This window comes from Phasianus colchicus, chromosome 6, assembly GCF_987193195.1.
Source record: "Phasianus colchicus chromosome 6, bPhaCol1.hap1.1, whole genome shotgun sequence".
Classification (NCBI taxonomy): domain Eukaryota; kingdom Metazoa; phylum Chordata; class Aves; order Galliformes; family Phasianidae; genus Phasianus; species Phasianus colchicus.
In genome coordinates, this window is record NC_143441.1 from 47,030,662 (window position 1) to 47,053,345 (window position 22,684).

General features: G+C 41.7%; 1 protein-coding gene across 2 annotated transcripts in view; it reads left to right on the forward strand.

The window, feature by feature from the left end:
* The first annotated feature begins 342 nt into the window (after positions 1-342).
* PRKAG2 (protein kinase AMP-activated non-catalytic subunit gamma 2) overlaps positions 343-22,684 on the forward strand; it is a 189,874-nt gene continuing 167,532 nt past the window's right edge. The window contains exon 1 of one of the 2 annotated variants that reach the window (XM_031607884.2): positions 343-957. In XM_031607884.2, coding sequence (XP_031463744.1) covers positions 859-957 — 99 coding nt within the window. In that variant the 5' untranslated portion in view covers positions 343-858. The remainder of the gene's footprint in view (positions 958-22,684) is intronic. The other variant, XM_090143168.1, reaches the window with a different exon arrangement.

Sequence of the window (22,684 nt, forward strand, 5' to 3'; positions counted from 1 at the left end):
GCATTTGCTGCCCAGAGTTCAGCCCTGAGAGCGGAGCATCGCCACGGTGCAGCGCCTTTGCAACCCCTTTCGTTTCTCGATACTCTGTAACACGAAAATCGTTTGCCTGAAGGGTGCGATCTGCCCCTATCCCTCGGCTGCCTTTCACGTCGGCAGGATTCTGGGGCGGGCAGGAGTGGGAAAATGCCGTCCGGGAGCGGAGCGGAGCGGGGCCCTCCTGGCGCGGCTTCCCGGGCAGAGCCCCGTTCCTCGCTCACGCGGAGGGGCTGCCGGAGGAAAGTTGGGCTTTTCGCTCTCTCTGCACTTCCTGTGGAGCCGCCCGAGGCTTTCGGTAGCGCCCGGGCACCTCCTCCCGCCCGCCTCAGCTCGGCGCTGGGCTCCGCGGAGCTCCGTGCGGAGCGGCCCGGGCCCGGCAGCCCGCCTTACGCAGCCCTCCGACCTCGGCCCTTTGGATTTGTATTTAATTATTATTATCATTAATCATGTAGGAGTTAATTTCTTTTAAGGAGAGCGCGAGAGAAGGGAAGAAAACTTTCTTACCTTACCCCCTTCCCGCCCCCCCCCCCCCCAAGGACACTCCGGATACTTTTGAAAGGGCGGAAGGGTGAGAAGCAAAGCGAGCAGCGCTGCTAAGGGCATCTCTCGCTGCAGAAGGGACCCCTGACACCTCGCTGCTGGATTAAAGGCTGGAGCTGCAGAAACTCCTCCCCTTCCCCCCTGCTTCTTCCACCCCCCCCCTTATTTCCTAAGACCATTAAAAAAAAAAAAAAAAGAAAAAAGAAATTAAAGAGCACGGAGTGACTGCGGCCGATGGGACGGTGGGGATAAGTGGAAGAGAGCCCACCTCTCCGGGCCGGGATGGGCAGCACTGCCATGGACACCAAGAAGAAGGACTCATCCGGCAGCGGCAGGAGAGGCTCCAGCCAGAAGAAGCTCGTGCTGCGAGTGCACATCCCCGTAAGTGGCTCTCTGCTCTCCCTCCCCTTGGCAGCCAACGGCGTTGTTTTTCCTGACACGGGGCTGGAGGCACGGAACGGTGTTTCTGCTGCGGGTACCGCGGTCTGGAGGTGGGGGTGTTGATCCCAGCATCCTCACTTGTGGATCTGGAAAGTGTCCGTGCCTTGTGGTTGACGGAGTGCATTTTATCCAACGGTTCCGTGTCTCAGATCCAATCCACATCTGAATCTCCCCCGGCACGAGGACCCAGAGCTCTCTTTGATTTTGTCCCACACGATGTGTTTGTTGCTGAAGAGTCAGGAGCAGTTGTATGGCCACGCTGGAACAGAGAAGTGAGCCATGCACTCGTGCCCCAACTCGGTTTTGGGTTGTATGTTCACACAGTAAGGAAACATGCAAGAATCTGTACTATATATGTACCAAATAATCTCAGACTAGAAGTTTCTGTTCCCAATGAGTACTCAGAGGCTGCCTCATTATGTGAGCCTGCAGAGTTTACATCCCTTTTGATTATTGCTTTTTTGTTGTTTGCTTGCTTTTGTTATTATTTTACTATCAGGGCCTTCTTGTTATCTATTTAGTTGTTTTATTCTTAGTACATGGTTTTGCTTCCAGTGCTTCTTGCAAGAAATGTCTGATATCTTTTTCTGTGCACTCTGTTTCTTTGTTGAATATATTTTTTTCATTTAATTTCATCATATAAAAGTGGGAAACAGTCCTGCACATGTGTCTGCCAGGACACTAAGGAGCAAAAACATATTTGTAAGTTTTTCCTTTCTTTTAGAGAGAAACAAGAAGTGAAAAGAAGTGCATTAGATCTTAAGCGTATGGAATAAGATGGAGGAACAACTCATGGCTCTTCTGCAGATTTCGTTTTTCTCTAGAGACGAATGCAAGCCCAGGAGCCTAAGCCAAATTTCTGCTGCTCTGTTTGAGTGCACTCAGTGCTGGGAGAGATGGGTCTAATGTGCTGCTGCTGTATGTTTGTGATGGGAGTTTTTGAGCATTGATCTTTGTCATGTAGTACTTCGCAGTGAGGTTCCTTAAGCCTATAGGCATATTTCTTCACAAGTGTTACTTCAGCTCTGTCTTGGATGAACATCGTTAGTCCTGGACCTTAATTTTTCATGTTACTTTATGGTTTCATTTCTTTGCTCTCCAGTTTGTCATTTAGCTAGTGGTGGTTACTCAGACACAAGCCTGATATTGCACCGAAGCCCACATGAGTTTTATTGTTCACCCAGTTGAGAGCAGTTCAAGACTTGGTAACAAGCCTTCCATCCCTCCTTCCTGTCCTCCAAATGTGATCCTTCTGTTCCATTCTGCATTATTTTATCATTCCCAAAGTGAGCTATTGGGCCCAGATCCTTATAGGTAGTACCTTCCTTTTTGGTGGTTTTCTGTTATCTGGCAGTTTAAGTGTGACTGTGCTGTAAGAAAGAACATTTTTGTCATTCTCATCATTTGACAGTGGAATCTGCATTTGAAAAGATCCATTTAGACTGTTTTTTTTTCTCTTTCATAACGTTTTCTTGGCTGTTGTTTTGAAGCATCATTCCTGTTATTTCAGCGGCGCCTGTCAGTGTAGCTGTAGTTGTCAAGGAAGCTTTCACCAGACAGTAATTTTTATTTTGTTCATCCTCTTCTTTGTTTTGCTGTGAGATCGTGTTTATTGCTGAGACATGTAATTCCTGCTCATTGAGATCTTCAAATTAGAAATGGGAAAGGTCTGAACAGGAAGAGAGAGAGGAGTCAGTTGCAGCAAGACAGAAAGGTGCTGTTGTGATGCAGGCTGTCCTAAAGCATCTTTATTAACCCTGTAGAAATTCTGACTTTGAAAGCGATGACAAATACTGTGAAAAAGAAAGGTGAATAATGCAAAATGCACTGCGTTTGGGCTTGTGGAATTGTAGGAATAGTAGGCACGTCTGAAATAAGAACTTGTATGTTTTCCATCCCTCTCCCACGCAATCTTATTTTTTTTTTGGTTGGCCTCTGACAATGGGAAAAAATACCAATTTAAGAAAGCTGGTTTTGTGTCTTGCAGCACCCCAGGACATTTCTCAGGTACATCCTTCTTGAGCAAGGGCATCACAATATTATAAAAAAAAGTATAAACCAGTCTATTTTTGCTTTCTTTCTGTGTTGAATCTCCTTTGGGACAAGTCAGTGGTGCCCAGGCTTTGCTTCTGGGAATAGCGGTAGACCTCTAAGTTTCTGCTAGTTGAGTCTTCTCTACTTGTCATTTGGTAACCAAGAGTAAAGTGGGGGACTCAGTGTTCTGGTGGCAAGGCAGGGAAGTATTTCCTGAAGTGCTGGACTGATTGAACAACTTTTTAGTTCCTTTGTTGTTTTCTTTGCAAATGCACAACTACCAACTACAGATTCGGATGGACCATAATATGACCTCTGCCTTTCCCAGCAGTGTATTTTGAAGCTTTGAATTTAGAAATGCCTAAGTGGAAATTTCTGATCCATTGCCATTGAAATCCGCTACAGATTTGGATACAACTCCTTGCTCTCTAGATGTATCACATCTTTCAGATGAAGAAAGGCATTAGCATTATAGAATTCCTTTTTAAGCTATTAGAAGATAATGCTTCCACATTGCTTTGAACATTTTAAGAACTCTAAGATGGGATACAATTGTCTACTGAGTAGGAAGGAGCTCACCATAGTGAGATCAGCATGTTCTTTTGTCATCTTGCAAAATCGATCTGTTCTGATGTTAATATTATCATTCTAATCCCATGTTGCTATAAAAAGGAGAGATTCTGCTCTTGCTTGCTTTCTATTACAGCTGGGATAGTTCAGTCAGTGCCAACAAAGTTCTGTGGTGTTTACACTATTGTGGCTGAGAGCAGAATACATCTCAAGAGCCTCACCATGGCAAGCTCCAAGCACCTGCTGCTCCTGGCAGGTGAGAATTGCAGAGCTTTGGCACTTCCTTGGTTTGTACCCAAATATGTCACAAGGTGACATTTTATGCAAAGAAACCAAGAGCTTTTTTTTCACAATAAGGACAAAAATAACATCTGAACATAAATGTGAAAGCATCTTCTTTCAGTCCAGTGATGTGGCCATTGTCTCAGATACTTCAGTCTTGACAACAAAGCAATGCACTACAAGGAGGCTCTGGAAGACCTTTATTATCAATGTCACACAAGCGTTTCTGTACACTCTTGCATATTTCTTTGTCATCTGCTATATTTCTGAGCAGATTCCTCAATTTGCAAATTGATTGCTGTTTCCAGGCCTGTTATTATGTTGGAATGCCAGGCTGAAACATCAGATGGCTTAATATTTTCTAACATGAGAAGTTACAGTGATGTTCTGACAGCTCGTGTTGGCTCAGGCTTTGCCTCTCCATCTTGCTTGCCATGCTTGCGAAGTCATTACTGACTGCATGCCTAATAAGTCACTCTGAAATGATTTTGTTCAGTGACAGTTTTTACAGGGTGAGTCTTGTCTCCTGGTGATTGGTTGGGCTGGTGAGAATTGCACGTAAGTCTAAGGAATGCTTTAGAAAGCTGCAGATGAGAAGTAAGGTGGTCGGCTCTTTCAAAGAAGTTGAAGGAATCGGCTTTCGATGTGATCAAAGAATGAAGAAAAGGTGTTTCTTTTCTTGTGAAGAGGAGGTGGAGGGAGATGGAGACAAAGAGGAGAGAGAAATGTTTCCCTAGAATTAAATCTGCAGCTGTCCTCCTTCTTGCTTTCACAGGCAGACTCTGAGTTGTCCTGAGCTTTTGTGGCCTTGAAGTTTACGTTTGGACTCCTTCCTAAAGGGCTGACATATTAAACATCTGAAGAAGGCAACAGATATTTGCTTAGGAGCTTTGAGACTGCACTTTGAGTCTATCTGAAGAATAAAGGATTCCTGTTTGCAATCAAAATAGTTGCCACTGTAATTAAAGAAGCTGTTAGTGTTTTTAGTTTTAAAGCATAACACAAAGTGGTCATCATCTCAATGAAAAGTACTGCTTCTTTAAAACATCCCATTTCTGATGGGAGCTCTACTCCTAGATTATCTCATCCTCCTTCCATTATTTATCCCTAAGAGCCCTGTGAGGTCTGAGCTCAGAGGAAAGAAGTGAATTTCATAGTTGGGATAAGTTGTGAATGTAGAAGAAACCTTACAGAAATGTAGATATTGAAACTTGGTTCCTGGGAATGTTATTCAGACCATGCTTGTATTGGCAATTACTGAAATAGAAGGAAGTGTCACCCTCCTGGAGGGATCAGGAGTAAGCAAAGGTCTTCTGAAGGTGAGTTCATGATTTTGTAGTCCTTTGCCAAAGAGAATTCATGTTGTTAAGTGTTAGTTCAGTTTTAATATGTAAAATGGAAGGTCAGTCATGCTATTTTTTGGAACCCAGGTGACACGACACCATGTTATGTCTGCCCCAGTGAGTCTGTTCCCAAAAGCTCAGCTAAATAGCTGTCAGTTCCTTTTCTCATATGCCAGTCTAAGAATATCAGGAAACCCAATGCATTCTTTCCTTCTCTTGAATCATTTCCAGTAGCATCTTGTGGTTACTGTGTGCCCATATTAACACAGGATGAGAGGTTCCACTACCTTGCTCAAGATCTGCAAGGTCCATGTTACACCCAATTTCACATGGGTACCATATTGCTTTCAAGGGAGCTGCTCAGAGGTGACTCAAAGCAGAATTTAGCCTTGAAGACAGGGTTAAACAATGGTTGTGTTAATGATGTGTGTGTAGTCATAAAAGTTGGTTGATGTGCCCCTGTGCTGGCTCAGCATGGCTAGTGGGAAAGGAAAGAAGAAAGTAGCAGGAATTCAAAACAGTGTCAGCATGGTTGTTGATAGACCGTTATGGGCATGCATGTGGAATGGAGTGCCTCTTAAACTGTCAGCTTTTTGAAGAAAAGCTGAATTCATATCAAAAGGTGCTCCTTTTTCCATAGGGAAAACTGAAAGAGCAGAGTCGGTTGCGAGAAGAGTGAAGAACATGTCTGTCTGGCATAAAAATAGACCTTTTGTGGACTACACTACCCTGGGCTGCTCATCAAGCTTTGACAATTAGCCTGCTTTCAGAGCCTGATCTGGTTGCAGATGTCTGCTGTCTCAATTTTCTACCATTGTTTGCATTGCAGACACACCAGAGAAAGCCTTGGAGCTTGACAAGGAGGGAGAGCTGTGTATGTCCTCAAAGACAAAAAGGAAAAGTAGCTTGAGTATGTTTTGCATGTAGCTGGAATGATCTTATGTGTACACAAATATAAGATGTCATCAGTAAAGATACAATGTTATTGGTGGTTTGGTGATGCAGGGCTATGCTTCTACTGAAATACCTCCAGTGTTAGCAGTGAGTTGAAATGGTGTAAAAGACAATTTCTGCTGCAGACTGATTCTTGTGTTTATTCTTTAGGCAGTTTAGGGTTTGTAATGTAATGCATCAATTTATTGCTTGCTTCTGTAATGCTGTCTCACAAATTGCTCGCATAAAACTACACACAAAATCTTCATAGCAGTAAATTCCATTATGTAAGCATGACTTACTGGGATGCATAGCAAATGCATAGCAGTCTGTGCTTCATTGTTGTCATTTATATGACATACTGTGATTGTTCAGACCTTTTGGTCATTATTACACAGGGAACTGATGATCTTCTGTTCAAAAAACAGAACCTATGTCATAAGCTGAAGACTTAATCTATTTTTCCAGGCAGGGTGATTGAGCTATATACCCAATTTAAGCTGCTGGAGAGCATATTCATAGATCTAGAGTTTCATTAGGAGGAAATGTGTGCATTATAAACATTATCAGCCACTCTATGAAACCTTTGTCATCATTTATTTACAACAGGTGTCAGGCAATTTGCAGTCAAGTTTTCATGTTGGTAATCTTGCTGGAATAATGACACTAAAGTACCCTGTTTCTGAGAGCAGAAGAAAGATAAGCTACCACAGTGGTTGGAGTGCTGGAGTAGAGCCCTACAAAACACAGGATTTTCCTGCCTGGTTCTAGACTTCATATTGGTCTGTAATGAATCACTGTTGCACAGGTCTGGTTTTCAGAAGCTACATGCCTGTCCATTCCTTTAGAAGAATGTGGGAACCCATTTTCTTTGTCGTCAGAGAAATCAATACCTGCTGAGGTTGATTAGGATTGAAATGATTGCAGTTCTTTTTGGATTTGAATCCAAGCATGTGGAAATATTTCAATGAAGACAAGCTTTGCTTAGAAAAGGTATAAGAATGAGATTGACTGAACAGATGCCATAAATATTTGCTATAACATATATGCTGGGAAGAATGAATTGTTACCTGCATGACACTGATTTTGAATGCAGTCTGTGCATTATCATGATGACTCTAGTTTTGCCACCTAGGCATAACCTTTGACAAACTTCCTCAGATTCAGGACTGCTATATTCCTTTAAATAATCGAGTTTTCAGTAAGCACATCTGTGTTGCCTTGCTTTTCATGATGTTGCCTTTATGAGGTATATCTACCAACAAGTGTTTTTCACAGAATCATGAAGAGTTGAAGTTGGAAGAGACTTCTGCATATTTTTGGTCCACAGCTGCTGAGAGCAGTGTTAGATGAAGTACATTGCTCAGGATCTTGTTTCTTCACATTTTGCATAATCTGTAAGGATGGAGATTACACAGCTTCATGTTTCTGAAATCTCACATTTGGGCATGTGAAAGGTGACTGAGACTAAATATCGTTTAGCCACTACCCAAACAAACAAGTGATAAACTCCACAGTTGGTTGGATCTTATCCCAAAAGTGTAATGTTCATTTGGGAAGTGAAACTGGATTTGGTCATGTCATGTAGACTTCTGACAAAAGCATACTGTCAGATGGGAATGAGACTGGAGGCAGAGTGGTCCCAGCAAGGCTTATGGAAAACAGGGAGAGCAAGGAAGAAATTAGGAAAGATGCTTAGTCAGTGTTATCACAATATGTATGGGAGCTTGCCAGCTTCTCAGTAGAGCGCTGCGTCCTCTGGATTGTAGTTTTCATCACGCATTGTCATTCCTTCTGCATAAATTAATTAGAGGGGGATTTGCTGGTACTGAGTATTAATCAGGGCTTCTGTGCTGGAAGTATGATCTAAATCAAGAAGCATGAGGAAAGGCAGTTCAAGGATAAGAGCATGAAATCATCACCTAGCTATCTGAATCTCTCTCTGCTGTATTGCCTCAGGTTGGACAGAGCAGAGTGCTGTATGTAAGCTTTGCCTTAAAGGGGGCTTTGCTGTAAGCTTTGAACCTTGAGACCCACAAACAATATTCCATGCATAGAGTGCAAAACAGTAATACTTTTTTTGTATCACCTTTCCATCATTTTGACGTGGTGGCTGGTAAACTATGAACTGCTTTTAACTTATCAATATGCCACGCTGAAAGACCACATGGCTAAATGTTGAGCTAGATATCCATGCTCATATGGGATATAGAAGTTGGTAGAGACAAGCTCTCTGAAGAATTTGAAGACTTGAAAGATGTTACAGAATGCAGGTGTGAGAGGAAATGTTATCCTTGCAGTACTGATATTCAGAAACATGGTTGGGATTAAACAATTTGTCCCATGTTGTACAAGAGCGGGTAGTTGCACTCATGAGATCTTGAAACCTAGTTGGTTCACCTTAATAATAACCCTATCAAGTTTCCTATGGTGTTTTTCACATAAGGATCCCAGTACAGGACTGAAACTAATTGCTTTTTTAAAATATGTGTGAAGTTCAAGGATTTCAGTGTGATTTCTACAGACAGTCATTCTGTGTTCTAAAATAACATTGTTTGGGCTCTTTTGACCACCTGATCAGGAAGACCATAGAGGAGATTAGATAAATGAGGGAAAACTACATGACGTTCTAGCATCCAAAGTGACACATCAATGAGTGTCCCTCCATGTGGTTCATGTGGATGTTAAAAGCTGTGAAAAATCAGGTTTGTTTGGTTGTTGTTTTTTTTTTCTGAATAGATGGTGGCACATCAGCTGTAGAGATCCCTCGACACAAATGATCTTCAGCTGTTTATTGCATCATTATCCATAAATGCAACAGGGTTTGAAGCATTATAAACACTGTACACTGTAGTCATGTTCAACTAAGAGTACCTTCCAAAGAGTTTGCGGGCATCCGGTCTCCATTCCCACAATCCATTGACTTGTTCTTCCAGTTGCCCCGTTTGGGTATTCCTCTCTTCTTCTGCCAGCTTATTGTAAGACAGGGAATACCAGCATGGGCTCAAACTATTCTTCTTGGATACTCCCTCCATTAACACCCTACGTCTGCTCAATGCTCAATACCAGCTCTATATTTTCAGTGGGAAAATGGAGAGTTTGTGCCATTTGAAAAGTTGAGCCAACACTGTTCATGAACGTAAGATTTATAATCCGAGATGAATGGGAGGTAAGAAACATTACTCAGCTGTTCTTTTTGTCCTTTTATTTTAACTAGTTGATGTTAAAGGTAAACACTACTTTAGTAGGTTTCTTTCAGTTGGATGATGATTAATTATACATTTTCCTTATTTTTCTATCTTCTTGAGAATGACTGTACGCAGCTCTAAGCTATACAGAGGCAGGAGGGTACATGCCAACATTTTTCTTTATAAAGTAATACCACTAATTAAAAAACTGCAATTACTTCAATTCTTTTTTCTTTGTTATAAATTTAAAGAGTTCTGGCTCCTTTTGCTGAAACAGACCTGTGGAGGCATCAGCAGCAGGCGTGCAGAAGTTGCCGTTAAATGAACAAGTCTGATTTTCATTAAAAGAGAACACATGCCTTACTTAGGCATGCACAGAAGAAGACTAATCCTTGTTACTTAGGAAGGCAAGAATGTGTTTTACCTTTGGGTAATGCTCCATTCATCAGCTGTCCTGTTGTACTTTTACCAAAGCAAAGCAAGCTGCTCTTTGCCAGTTTGACTTCATTAACAGACGTGAATCCTCCTGTCCCATTGAGATAGTGAGTAAAACATGTCTTAAAATGCTTTCTTCAATATCTGACATGATTCATTTTCGTAGTGGGCACTGTCAGCTAAAACAGATGAGCAGTGAAGCAGTAAGCCACAGTAACTCATTCACTTTTGATGCCCATCTGACTACAGTCTGAGATCCCCAAACCCTAGAATAACAGATTACTCAGGTTCACTTGAAATGCTGTTCAAGCATTAATCCTAGAGAAAAACATTAGGTGCTAAGAATGCTGGTAGTTCAGAGATTAGGTTTTCATAAGATGTTAGGCACATCAGTTCTCCCTGCAGTATTTGAAGATCAGGAAGTCCTGAAGTGCCTACGTTTGAACATCTAGCCTTTTGTCTTTCAGATTTTCAAGACACCATTCTTCCCATTCTGTTTTATGTATATGTGTTACAAAACAAAAGCTGATTTTTCTACTTTTTCCACTCCCTGTGTATTTTCAGCTTTGAATGGGGAAAGCATTCTCTTGCACCTGATAGCTAAAATAAAATTTTAAAATATCTCTACAAAAAATAACAAGAAAATTAGTCAGTAGCTTGGTTTGTAATGGAACTGAGATGGAAAGTAATACCAGGAAGTAATTTGGGGGGAGATAAATAGCAGCTGTTCTCTTGATGATAAAGACTGAAACTAATACCAATACTCACGCAGTGCAGTCCACTGTGACACACAACACATATGAAGTTATATTTGATGGAGTGACCAAATACAACAGATGATGAAGACTTCAAAAAAAATTCCTTTTCTACTCTCTTTTATTTTAAAAATAACTTGAGAAAAAGCTGCCCTCATTTCAAGTGTGGGAGAATTTTTTATTTATGTATTTCTACCTGTGCAGCTTTTAAAGTTTGTCAACTACTGCAGGCATTCAGTGTGTTCAGACTCACTGTGGATAGTTGTTTTGATTGTATATTGTATACAATAAATATACAATAATTGATTGTATATTTAAAAGTTTTTAAGAGGAAAAATACCTTTCATTGCCACAATCTGCATATGCATTCTTTTCAAATGGCTTAGTATTGAATGGGGAGGTTGGTGACCCTGCATGTGGCAGGGGGGTTGGAGCTTCATGATCTTTGAGGTCCCTTCCAACCCTGGCCATCCTGTGATTCTGTGACTCTGTTAAATGTTTATAAACAGAGGTGTTTGGATTTAGATGCATTTGGAGATGCTGGAGCGTCTGCACTGTCGATATTGCTTTGTGGGGTGCTGCTGGTTGAGGGCACTGGGAACAGAAGAGCAGACATCTCAAGTTGTCAGAAGCTGGGCAAACCAGCTTTGTCTTTGAAGGGGAAAGTCTTTGAAAAGAGACAAGGGAAAATGTTTTCAATCTAAAAAAAGGAGAGATTTATATTGGACTTAAGGAAGAAGTTTTTTGTAATAAAAGGGTTGCAGAACTCTGGCACAGATTGCCCAGAAATGTGGTGGATGCTTTGTCTCTGGAGACATTCAATGGACTCAGAGTGCCTGATGGAGCTGTAGGTGTCCCTGTCCATTGCAGGGGGGTTGGACCAGATGGCCTTATCAACTCTTTGAAAGGGTAGATAACACAGGACAAGGAGAAATGGTTGAGGGAGAGAAGATTTAGGTTGGATGTCAGGGGGAAGTTCTTTACACAGAGAGTGGTGAGGTGCTGGAACAGCTGCCCAGAGAGGTTGTGGATGCCCCATCCCTGGAGGTGTTCAAGGCCAGATTGGATGGGGCCCTGGGCAGCCTGGTCTAGTATTAAATGGGGAGGTTGGTGGCCCTGCATGTGGCAGGGGGGTTGGAGATTCATGATTCTTGATGTTCCTTCCAACCCTGGCCATTCTGTGATTCTGTGGTCTTTAAGAGTCCCTTCCAACTCAAATGGTTCTATCATTCTATGAAATTTCCATGTGCATATCTGCTGTACGACACCTTATTGCCTTGAATGTGTTACAGTTAAAGTAACTGAGGCACACATCTAATTAGCAGTGTACATGGATGCTGATGGATGAGAGCTGGAACACACAAGCTGAGCATCTGTGGACATTCATGTGGAGATGACCTTCTCTCAGAGGAATGGTGAAATCTTATTTCTGTGCACTTCAGCTACAAAACAAGAGGAAATATCAAGTGTATACCTTAAGGGAACATCCCTTTTCAGATAAGAAATTTCTAAGGGTTCGTTCCCAGGGAGCAATAGTCTACTGTTATGTTTTATGGTCTTGAATGTTCCATGCACTTGGCTGGGTTGATTTAAAAAACGTGTAAGGACACAAGTGCAGAGCCTGTGTGTGTATGGACGAAAGGAAACTGCCATGTGTGCAGCTGTTTACTATAAGCTGAATACTTTCAGTGTGCATGTACAAGCTGGCAAATTGCTCACGTTCCAGAAAAATGAACTGTGATGCAAAATGCAATAGATATTTAATGATTTCAGAAAAAAAAAAAAAAACACCCACAACACCCCACAATATGAATTTGCTTCTGCCTGATGTTAAAACATCTGGACTTAGTTTCTAGCTGTACGAAGATTATTTTCAATTTCATATCCTCTTTTAACGTCACAAAACAAATGGAACAGCAAGCTGACTTTGTTTGCTGACCCTTACGCTGTCTTTCCTTCTTTCTTTCCTTTTGTCTTTCTTTTTTGCAAGATGCAGTGAATTAAAGCCCAGACACGTGGGGCGGCACGGTCAGGCAGTCCGCTATATTAATTTGAGTCCTGCTGTCTGAGATGGTTGTAGCCTCACCTAACTTTCTTTCTTGTCTCTGCTTCCCTGCGTGCAGCTGTTGCTGTAGAAGCACTCTAAGTTGTGTCATGTCAAATAATGCACGGTCTTCAGAGCTCACCGAGGGGGGGAGAAAACCCTGGGAACAATGTGAGCAGGCGCAGCCAGCCACTTCCACTAATTGTTGCTGTGGACGATGGAATACAAAAGCAGAAGGAGGGAGGGGGGGAATGGAAATGTGTCTTAGTGTGGAAACGGCTGTGTGAAAACAAATATGCCTGGGCTTGCTCATTGGGAATGTACGTGGAGCACAGGAGAACTCCCACAGCAGGAATCCTGTGCTCTAGTCTGCTCCTGCCTGATGAGTTTAGAAGCTTTCTTTTTCACTTAGATACCTGTAGAGGCTTTTTTGGTTATCTGGGGATATGGATTTTAGCAGCCATGAATTATGAGAGGTAGTGGCAATTTCCTGCTGGGCTGGCTTGAAAACATGCTAATTTTTTGGTTCTAGTTATCAAGTGCTGCTACGTATTGGGAATGTGAAATTTAAATGGATTAGCTATTGATATAACATGCTAGTGGCATTTTGAAATATATCATGCCAAAGCAGGTTCAGTGTCTAAGTGAATCTTGTCCATACTGCATCCTCAAAGTCAAAGCAGCCCAAAGTGCTTTGCAGATCAATTTTATAATGCATAAAATAGAATAAAATTATATATTGGTGATTTTTATTTGTAATGAAACAAAAGCAGATTTTGCTCTCAAGAATTGCTGCAGTAAAATGTCTAACCTGTGTTTTCCTTAAGCTCTGACAAAAATCAGGTAAAGATAGTGATGGAGGGATGACTATTTGCTAGGACAAGCTGCAAAAAGAAATGTTTATCCTATACAATGGTTGCTATAGAAAATAATGGACAGCTGAAAAGTCAGTGAAGTTATTGAGATTCAGACAGTGAAATGAGTGAATTTCTACTTTGCTACACTTCAGCTGCACAGGGGAAGCCACCAGCGCTGTGCTTTGTCTTCACTTTGTGTCAAGGAAACACAGAGCTCAAGTGATGCACGAGGAAATTGCACGTTCACCTGTGCCTGACATCATTATCCTTATGCTGAACAGTCAGTGTTTTTGCAGTGAAATGTAACAACTGCAATTAGTAACTGACACTGTTGGTAAAAATCCAAACGCTTACTTTATCCATTTACTAAATGAATTGCTGATGTCAAACTGAACTAAGAACTATTATGGAAGCGAGAGAAAAGGGAATAGCCAGCAGAAACACCAATTTGTTGATTATATAATGGACCTGTCATTAGTAATGTGATTATGTTAGTGCCATTTCTTTTCCTCCAAGACAGATACTTGTTCCTACCGGGCCTGATTGATGCTGAAGAGCAGCCTGATTATGCCATAGTGCATTTTAAATGGAAAATGATAACAGAGTTAAGGAAGATGGAAAACTATTTAGTGGTAGAAATATGACTGCTGATAGCATTGCAGAAAAGCGAGAATATAGAAGGATATGGTGGCTTATCCAAAGAGTTAAATTTATCCCTTTTTAGTGGAAATTGTTTAAATTACAGTTATCATCAGGACAGCCTTGAAGTCTGATCATGGCTCAGAGCACAAACCAATTCCATCGTACAGAATTCCTCACAACAATTCATTGTGGCACTTCTGTTTTGACAGGCAGGATTGGCCCTCAAGCCATTATCACTGCAGATATTTATTGTTGCAGTGAGGAAATCCAACTTCCTGGCACTGGATTGGGAACTTCATTTCACAGCGATCTCCTAAATGTTTTTGCTGACTAAGACTGATTTTGAACCTGTTGCCAAAAGATATTTGCTTCTCAGTCTTCTTGCCAAGTATTCCAGTTTTCACATCAGATTCTTTAAAAAAGATCCTATTTTTGTAACCTGTTTATTTCTGAATGCCACTGTACACTCTGCAAAAAAATAATAATTAAACAATTTCTTAGTATCCTCCCAACCAAAAGCAGTGGATGCTCTTGATACAGCTTCTAAAAGAGCCATCACACATGAAATATATGCACCATAAAAGTCATTCTAATGGAGTTATATCTCCTGCCTTTAGAGAAAGGATTTTTTTGGTTTCATTTGTGTGCCAGAGCCAGACACTGGGGATGAATGGCAGCTTTTCCAAAACTTTGACAACCTTGGGTGCTTAAATTTGAGAAACAGTACTCCTATTTCATGGAGGATACCCACAAGCAAGGTTTTAGGGGATGTATAGAGTATCTTTTAGCCTGAGTTCCTGCTGAGTGCTGAGCAGGGACTTCCAGTTGTGTGAGCTGCTTACCATTTGGTGTGTGCTGGCTCTGATTCCTTGCCCTCTTTTCCTGTCACCTCCAGAACTGCTGCAGTCAGAAGGGTCAGCGCTGAGGACCTTATTTCTGCATAAGGTTAAACTATTCAGGTTTCATTAGGGGTCTCTCACGGGTGAGGAAGATGGGAGAGGGAACTACCTCAACTTGTGAATGCTCTAATAGCCAGCATAGATGCCAAAAGTATGGTGCCCTGACAAATACCTTGCTAATAAATACTAAAATCTGAGGGTGCCATTAATGAGGACTGTGCAAAGTGGACAGTATGAGAGATGTGTGATGGAGATGGGTGAGTGAAACTGGGGTAGTGCTAATGCATGAGTCACTCTCTCTGCTGCTTGTGTTACGATGGTAATTCTGTAGCTGTGATTTCTTCCAGTGGTCTAAATGGGAAATCAGGTAAGTGGCTGAACTCAGTGTCAGCCAGAAACCTGAAATATCTCTGTGTGCGATTTGCAGAGACCAGAATAGATACATTCAGCCTCTCTCTTTCACATCCACTTTATAGAGACAAAGTATAAAAAGGCCAGTCAGAATTCTGACAGCCTGGATTTTGTTTAAATAGAGGCCTGGAAACAGTATGCATCATGAGACAGTTAAAGGCTAAATCCTGTGCTTTTAACGGACTTCTAAGTCATTTAAATTAAGTATGCCTCAATGCATGGGCTGAAAATCTGTAAATTCAAACTGTTTCCCTAATACATGCTTTTGTATGTGCAGTACACATGCTTGGTGAGGTTTTTATGTTGGAATCGTTATGGTGGGTTAGTAAATATTTTCTTTTCTGAGCATCATGTTGAAATTTATCATGATCTATTTAATACGAAAAAAAATATTTTATTAGTCCAAGTTCGAACACAAGGCTGGTTCTGAAGAAAGCTTGACTTTTCTCAGAAACTTCTAAAAGTTCTAAGGAAAAATGGTTTGTTTCTTTCTGGTAATTAATTAAAATTAGGCCTTAAGAAGTTAGATTTTTTTTTCCTAGGACAGGCTGTTATTTAGGCCTTTCATGGGTCTGACTGTGTCATTTTATGCAACTGCTCAGAGGAGGATCCGGAATATCAGTGGAGACATGGAACTTAGTGCTGGTGCCTGGAACTTTCTCTGACACATTGGTTGGGCTCTGCAGTATGTAACTTTGGGAAAGAAATGTATGATGTGGTTCTGGCAATGTCCTTAATATTTTCTTGCTCTTAAATTTTTATTTTTGGAAAATTATATGTAAAGCAACTGCAACTGGTGCAACATGTTTGTATATTGTATGTATATTCACAAAGTAGAGCAGGTATGAATGTGCATCTTGTTTAGATCCAAGTATATGCATTCCTTAAGCTGACCACAGAAATTCAGTCAAATATAAACTCAGCTATAGCTGGTAATTCATTAACAGAATCATCTGAAACTTTGTCCAAAGCTTGGCCATGAATGTCTAATTTCCTCAACAACTCCAAAATACACAGTTGATTTAGTGGTTAAAGCAAGTCTAGCTAGACTGCTAGCAAGAGAGCAGCCTACTAACCACAAGCTTACTTTATCTTGGATGCAGCTGTGCTTCTCCTTCCATGTGTCAGGAGTAAAGATGGAAAGGATTTCCTCTTGGTAGTCTTGACCATAACACTCTGATGATTTTGTTCTTGATCCTTAGATTGTATATGTACTCAAAATGGGCACTGGCTCCACGGACCTTTTGGCACCTGGCTGGGTACAGCGGACATGGAGTTAACTCTGAAACTGTTACAAGCCTTCAAATATGAAGCTACAAATATGAATCTACAAACCTTCAGAATATGAAGCTACAAAAGCCTTTAGAAGTATTTTGTAGAATCATAGATCACAGAATGGCTTGGTTTGGGAGAGTCCTTGAAGCCCATTCAGTTTCAGCCCCACTGCCATGCTGGCTGCCATCCACTGGATCAAGTTGCTTGGGGCCCCATTCAACCTGAGCTTGAATTCAACATCACAAAACTGTAGAATCACAGAACCCCAGGAGCTGGAAGGGACCTCTGGAGATCATCAAGTCCAACTCTCTGCTAATGCAGTTCCTTGCAGTAGATTCTATAGGAAAGTGTCCCGCTGGGTTTTGAATATCTCTATATATTCAAAGGATACCATTGGCCTTCTTGGCCACAAAAGCACACTACTGGCTCATGGCCAACCTGTTATCCACCCAAACATCTACATCCTTGTCTGCAGAGCTCCTTTCCAGCAGGTCTGCCCCTAACCTGTACTGATGCACGCGGTTGTTCCTCTCCATGTGTAGAACTCTACATTTGCCCTTGTTGAACGTCATGAGGTTCCTCTACACCAAACTCTCCAGCCTTGCTAAATGGCAGCACAGCCTTCTTCAGTGTCAGCCACTTCTCTCAGATTTGTATCATCACCAGACTTCCTGGGGGTGCAGTCTACCCCTTAATCCAGGTCACCAGTGAAGATATTAAACAAAACCTGACTCAGTACCAACCCTTGGGGAACACTGCTAGCTACAGGGATGGGGCATCAACAGCTTCTCTGGGCAGCCTGTAGCAATGCCTCACTGCCCTCTGAGTAAAAAATTTCCTCCTAACATCAAATCTAAATCTTTCCACTTTTAGTTAAAAGCCATTTTTTCTAAAGGAAAGTGTCATGAGATTTGGAATGGACACGAGTAATTTATTTCTCTGTATCTAGAGAAAAATATGTTTTTATTCATTTCACTTAAACTCAAGTGCCTCTGCAGCATGCTGGCTGCCAGCACTGTCTTGAGAACTGCCTATCCTGGTTTGGAGGGCAGAGTAATTCCTGCTGAACCATTAGTGGTATCAATGCTTTAATTGCAGTGAACATGAAATGGAAAATATCACCAATCTGATCTGAGCATTCTCAGATACCTGCAGTGTCCTAATAGTTACCAGTATCATCTTGAATGCTATTCAGTTTGTCGTCTGTAGATCACAGCTCTTATCAGTCAGCTGGACCCTCTAATATCAATGTTCTGTGCACTCCAGTTTTTATTTATACCTTAAACACAGCCAGACCAGCTTTATTTGAACTTGCCAAAGAAGTGGACTCCTGGAAGGTGTCCAGGTTTATATTGATTGGGGGTATTTGATTCAAATATTTGTTTTAAAACTCTCCTGAAAAGAATATCTGGTGTCAGAGCCAACATAACGTAATAGCCCTAATGCATTGCCCTCTTCTGTCTCCCTCCTTCTGCAAATTTCAGAATGTTCAGCAGAAACGTATGAGTGCCTGTAATTATAATCCTTTCTGCTTGGAAAGCAAAAATATAAAAGGTAACTTGCCCAAATCTACAGCAAGATGGAAAATAGAGCTGAAAGGCTCCCTAATCCTGGATGTCAGCTAAAACATCATGCCTAAAGCCAGACAGTTCTAGGTAAATCAATGCTGGCAGTGCTGATTCTGCGTTGATTCTGTATAGAGCTTCCTGTGTGTAAGATCAACAGTAATAAGACTCCTTTTGGCTTCAGGGATTTACCTGTGATGAGGTTCGTTGCTCTGCAAATAGATTTACAGCCTTCCATTGTGGATGATATGAGTTTGACCCAGCTAAGGCAAAATCAGATAGCACCATCAGCTTGTAGCTCCCCATAAAGCATCCGTTCCTTGCCATTCGTTGTGAAGAGATAAGCCAGTGTTTAATAAGGGCTGAGAAAGTAGAGCTTTGACTTAAACTGAGCACAGCTGCTCATTTGTTCCTTGGTTGTGCACGAGGGCAAGCAGTGTTCTGGCATGCTCTTGGTTCCCTAAAGGCACTGCTGAGGAAGCAATGGAAGTTACTCTCACTATTTTAACAGGCAGGTCACCAGGCTCCCAGAGTGGCTGCAGCTGATGCCTCTGGAGAGCTGGCTGTTCCCCAGGCCTCGGGGAGAGCAGATGCTGGGAAGGAGGCCCTCGCCGTGGGAACCACGGTCTGAACCTGGTGTGTGGTGACAAATCAGTTCAGCTGTCTGCAGGGGAGGGGCTGGGCTTTATTTACCTGGTAAAAGTGTGGTCTGCCAGGTGGCTGAGGCAGGTGAAAGTGGGGACTGTGGTGGTGGCTGGTCAGAGCTCCTAGCTGACAAAACCAATGCTGGTATGTTTCCTTTCTTAATCATTTTCAGGAAGATTTCTCCCCCCCCCCCTTTTCTCTCTCTGTCTTGTTTTAGTTGTAATTTCACTTTTAGAGCTTTCCCTTCCTCTTTTTGTGCTTCTCTTTTAAATCTAGTTACAAATATGTTCTTTCAGATTTGCAGAGCCATCACTGGTTTGCTTATTTGCTTTTCTCGGCTATTTAGTAAGTTACGGAGATCATTATTGCTTCTTGGTTAGTTTAAGTAAGTAGAATTATCTTGATACCACTTCAGAGCCATTATACAGGTCCTCGTTGAATCTGGGGGTACTTCAGACCCTTGTCTAAGCAGGTGAGATGTTTTTATGAGCGGTATCCTGCTTTTGTGACGTGTATCTGAATATGGGTGTGCCTGCATGCACTCATATTTCCATAAGCACTTTTGTGTATAATCCATGTGGCACATCTAATGTGAGGCTTCTAAAATGCATAGAGCAAGGACTTCTTACAGCAGGCTTACCATGTTCTGCTGTAGGCTTTGCTAAAAGCTATGGTTGGCATGCTCTGAGCACTGGAACAGTTGCTCTCAGAGATACAGACACATGTTGCATGCCAGTCTCTTTGTGAATTTGGGAAGTAATCCAGAATTAACCTTCTTAATCATCCTATATTTTTGTGTTGACCCTCACGTTATACATAGAATGACTTTTTTTCCAGATGTCAGTAGCTTTTTCTGATCTTCCTTTCATCAGACCTCTGTGCTGTTTCTGTTCTGCAGACCTGTCAGCTGTGGGGCCTCCACGATAGAAGCAGAGCTTCTTAAGCCTGGAAAAGCTGCGAGTAATAATGGTCCCTTACTTTCCTACTTGTTGTAGAAGGAGCCTTCTTTTAATCTCCCATTTAGTTCCATTTCCTAATTCTGTAGGAAAATCTTGTAGGCAGCTTCATCATGTCTTTCCTGTAAGAAATTTCATCAGTCTGAAGAGCCTTCATGGATTTTGTCCCCGTTGCTATTGCTAAATGTTGCTCCAGGATGTCATTTTTCCCCCTCTTGATATCCAATTGAAATTTATTCACGATCTATTTCCATTTTCCAGTGGCACCCACAAAGTGTCCTTTATCTTCCTTCTCCCTCAGTGGTGTTTATACACCTAATGTAGTTTCAAAGTGCAATCACATGCACTCTCAGCTGTCAACTGCAAAGCTAAGCAAGCAAAGCTCTTTTAGTCATGTTCCATAAGAGAAAGTGTTCCTCTCATCATCAGAACAGTCTTTTGATTCAGTTGTTCCCAGATGAATTAACCTTTCCTGAGCACAGATGACCAGAACTGTACACATTATTCCAGATGAGCCTTCACAGTGCTAATATATATATGATACTAAGGTTTTTTATCTGCTCTGAAGGCTTCATGATGCATTCTGTAAGCACACATGCTTAATCCATAGCAGCATTGCGATGACAGTTCCTCATTAACCTTCAGAGACATGGACATTTTGGTTAGTCTCTATCCAGCTGTTAAATTCTTAAGTTTTAGACAAAATTATAGTCCATAATTATATGAATACAGGGATTAAACTAAATTCATTAAATTGATAAAATTAGCCTAAATTCTTTTCCCTCACTCAGCAATGTAATTCACTGAGATCTGCTGCTGTTAGCAAATGAACCTGGTAGCTTTGTATCATTACCAAGTTGTCTGCCTCAGCTTAAAGTATCTGGAGGGAACTCTTGAGCTAAGATTAAAAACAGTAGTGGGGGGAAGAAGAAAGAAAAAACCATGTTGTAAAAAAATGTTTCTTTGCATTAGTGACTTGCTGGGTTGCCAGCAGGAGGGAGTGGGGCAGAAGAATAACAAAGGGATATCTGCCATCTACCAATTAAATTTTGGAAGAAAAAATAAGAAATTGAGGAGGTCAAAATTAACTGGCTTGGCGCTAGGGCAGAGCTGGGGAGAGTCACACAGATGGCCAAAGACAAATTCACATACCCTGTGAGACCCTCCCAGACCTCATGTCTTATTGCAAATGATAGCTCTCTTCAGATTAATATTGTATGGGCTTTTTAATTTGGCAAAATGTTTATTTTTCTAACCTTAACTTTTGCTAAAGCTTAGTTTGAAAATATGCATTTGAGGTGAATATCTGACAGTCTGTTGAATTGTAAACCACTAGAACAGGATTTACGTTTGCAAGGTATTCGTAGCATTTGCTATATGTTGTACGACTTACAGACCCCTTGCTGCAGATGTACAAGTGAAAATAGAACAATTTAATGCAGGAAGGCAAATTAACTGCCTAACCAAGTAGCTAAAGATGAAACAGAATTAAACGTTTAGTTAGAAATACTACTGTGCAGCAGTGATAGCAATATAGAACTTCACATTTATGGTAGAGTCATCAGGGCAAGCTTATAAGCTTAGTGGTTTGGCTAAAACACCTTGGAACTAAGCCTGCTTATGCTTTGGTCTCCCTCTATTTAGAATGACCTGATTCACAAATTTGATGTGCTGATGGGATATAGAGTTATTGGGAGAAACAGAGCTCATTTGAAGTAGAAGTTGCTCAGATTCTGGTTTGAGGTCTTCATAGCTGACTTGAGAGGCTGTTTTCTTTTTGCTGCCTTTTTCCACTGGTCTGTTTGAAAGGTATGAACTGTACTTTTTCAGTGGTGATGTTCATGGAAAATAAAAGGTTAATATGAGATCTGGACAAATAATGATTTGTTTCCAACATAGCTACCAGCTGAATTTGCTTTCAGCTGCATGGTGTGCTGAAAACTGATGACTTAGAATTGACTAAAGGCAGCAGTGGGGTTGGAGCAGCTGTTGTGTTGCAGAACAGCAGAAACTGTTCTGCAGAAACAAAACCAACGCTTTTCCTTAAAGCTGAAACAGAAAGTTGTTTTCCCCCCCCCCCCCCCTCCTTCCCATGTAAGATTTTCTTGTGATATTAGATACCCGCTGAGAAAGTAGCAAGATTTCAAGAACAAAGCTGTTTGCACTTATGTATACTAATGCAGTTACCATTTGGTAAAGCTTATGCTTTAGTAAGGATCTTTTTTTCTTGTGGATTTAGTATTTTCGGAACACTTGCAGGATTTACAGCCCTATAAAGAGAGCAAGCACTGCCTAGAGCCTAACTGGGCATTGCCTTTAGCTCAGCTGCCAGTCTAGGCTCCAAGAGGATGCTGAGCCTCCTCCACTGACCATTTCAGTGCCTCTTCAGCCCCCAACCAGCCTGCAGAGGCTTCTGAAGTCATGCTTTGCTGAAAGCTCTGAGTTCCATGTTGCAGACTTTGGGCTGTTTAAAGCTCAGCTGGGTACTTTCTCACCTCATAGCTGTGAAGGTGATTGTTGAGGGCACTCTCTGAGAGGGCTGCGTGGCCTTGGTCATGCCAAGGAAACTGTGTCTGCACGGTTGGTGACAAGAGAAACCATCTCGTGCTCTGGTGACCATAATTCCTACCAGCTCCTGTCTGTGCTGTGCCACTGCTATGGCAATGTGGTTCCACCACAGAGGATATTTTCTGGGCAAAGCTGTCTTTGTGCAGTCACCTAGCGGCTCTTTGCCTGTGCTATCAGTGTTACTGCAGCTTCCTCTGGGGCTGCAGCGTGTACCCTGAAATGCGTCACTGTGTGTTCAGCACTGCCATAAACGCTGAGCACTTTG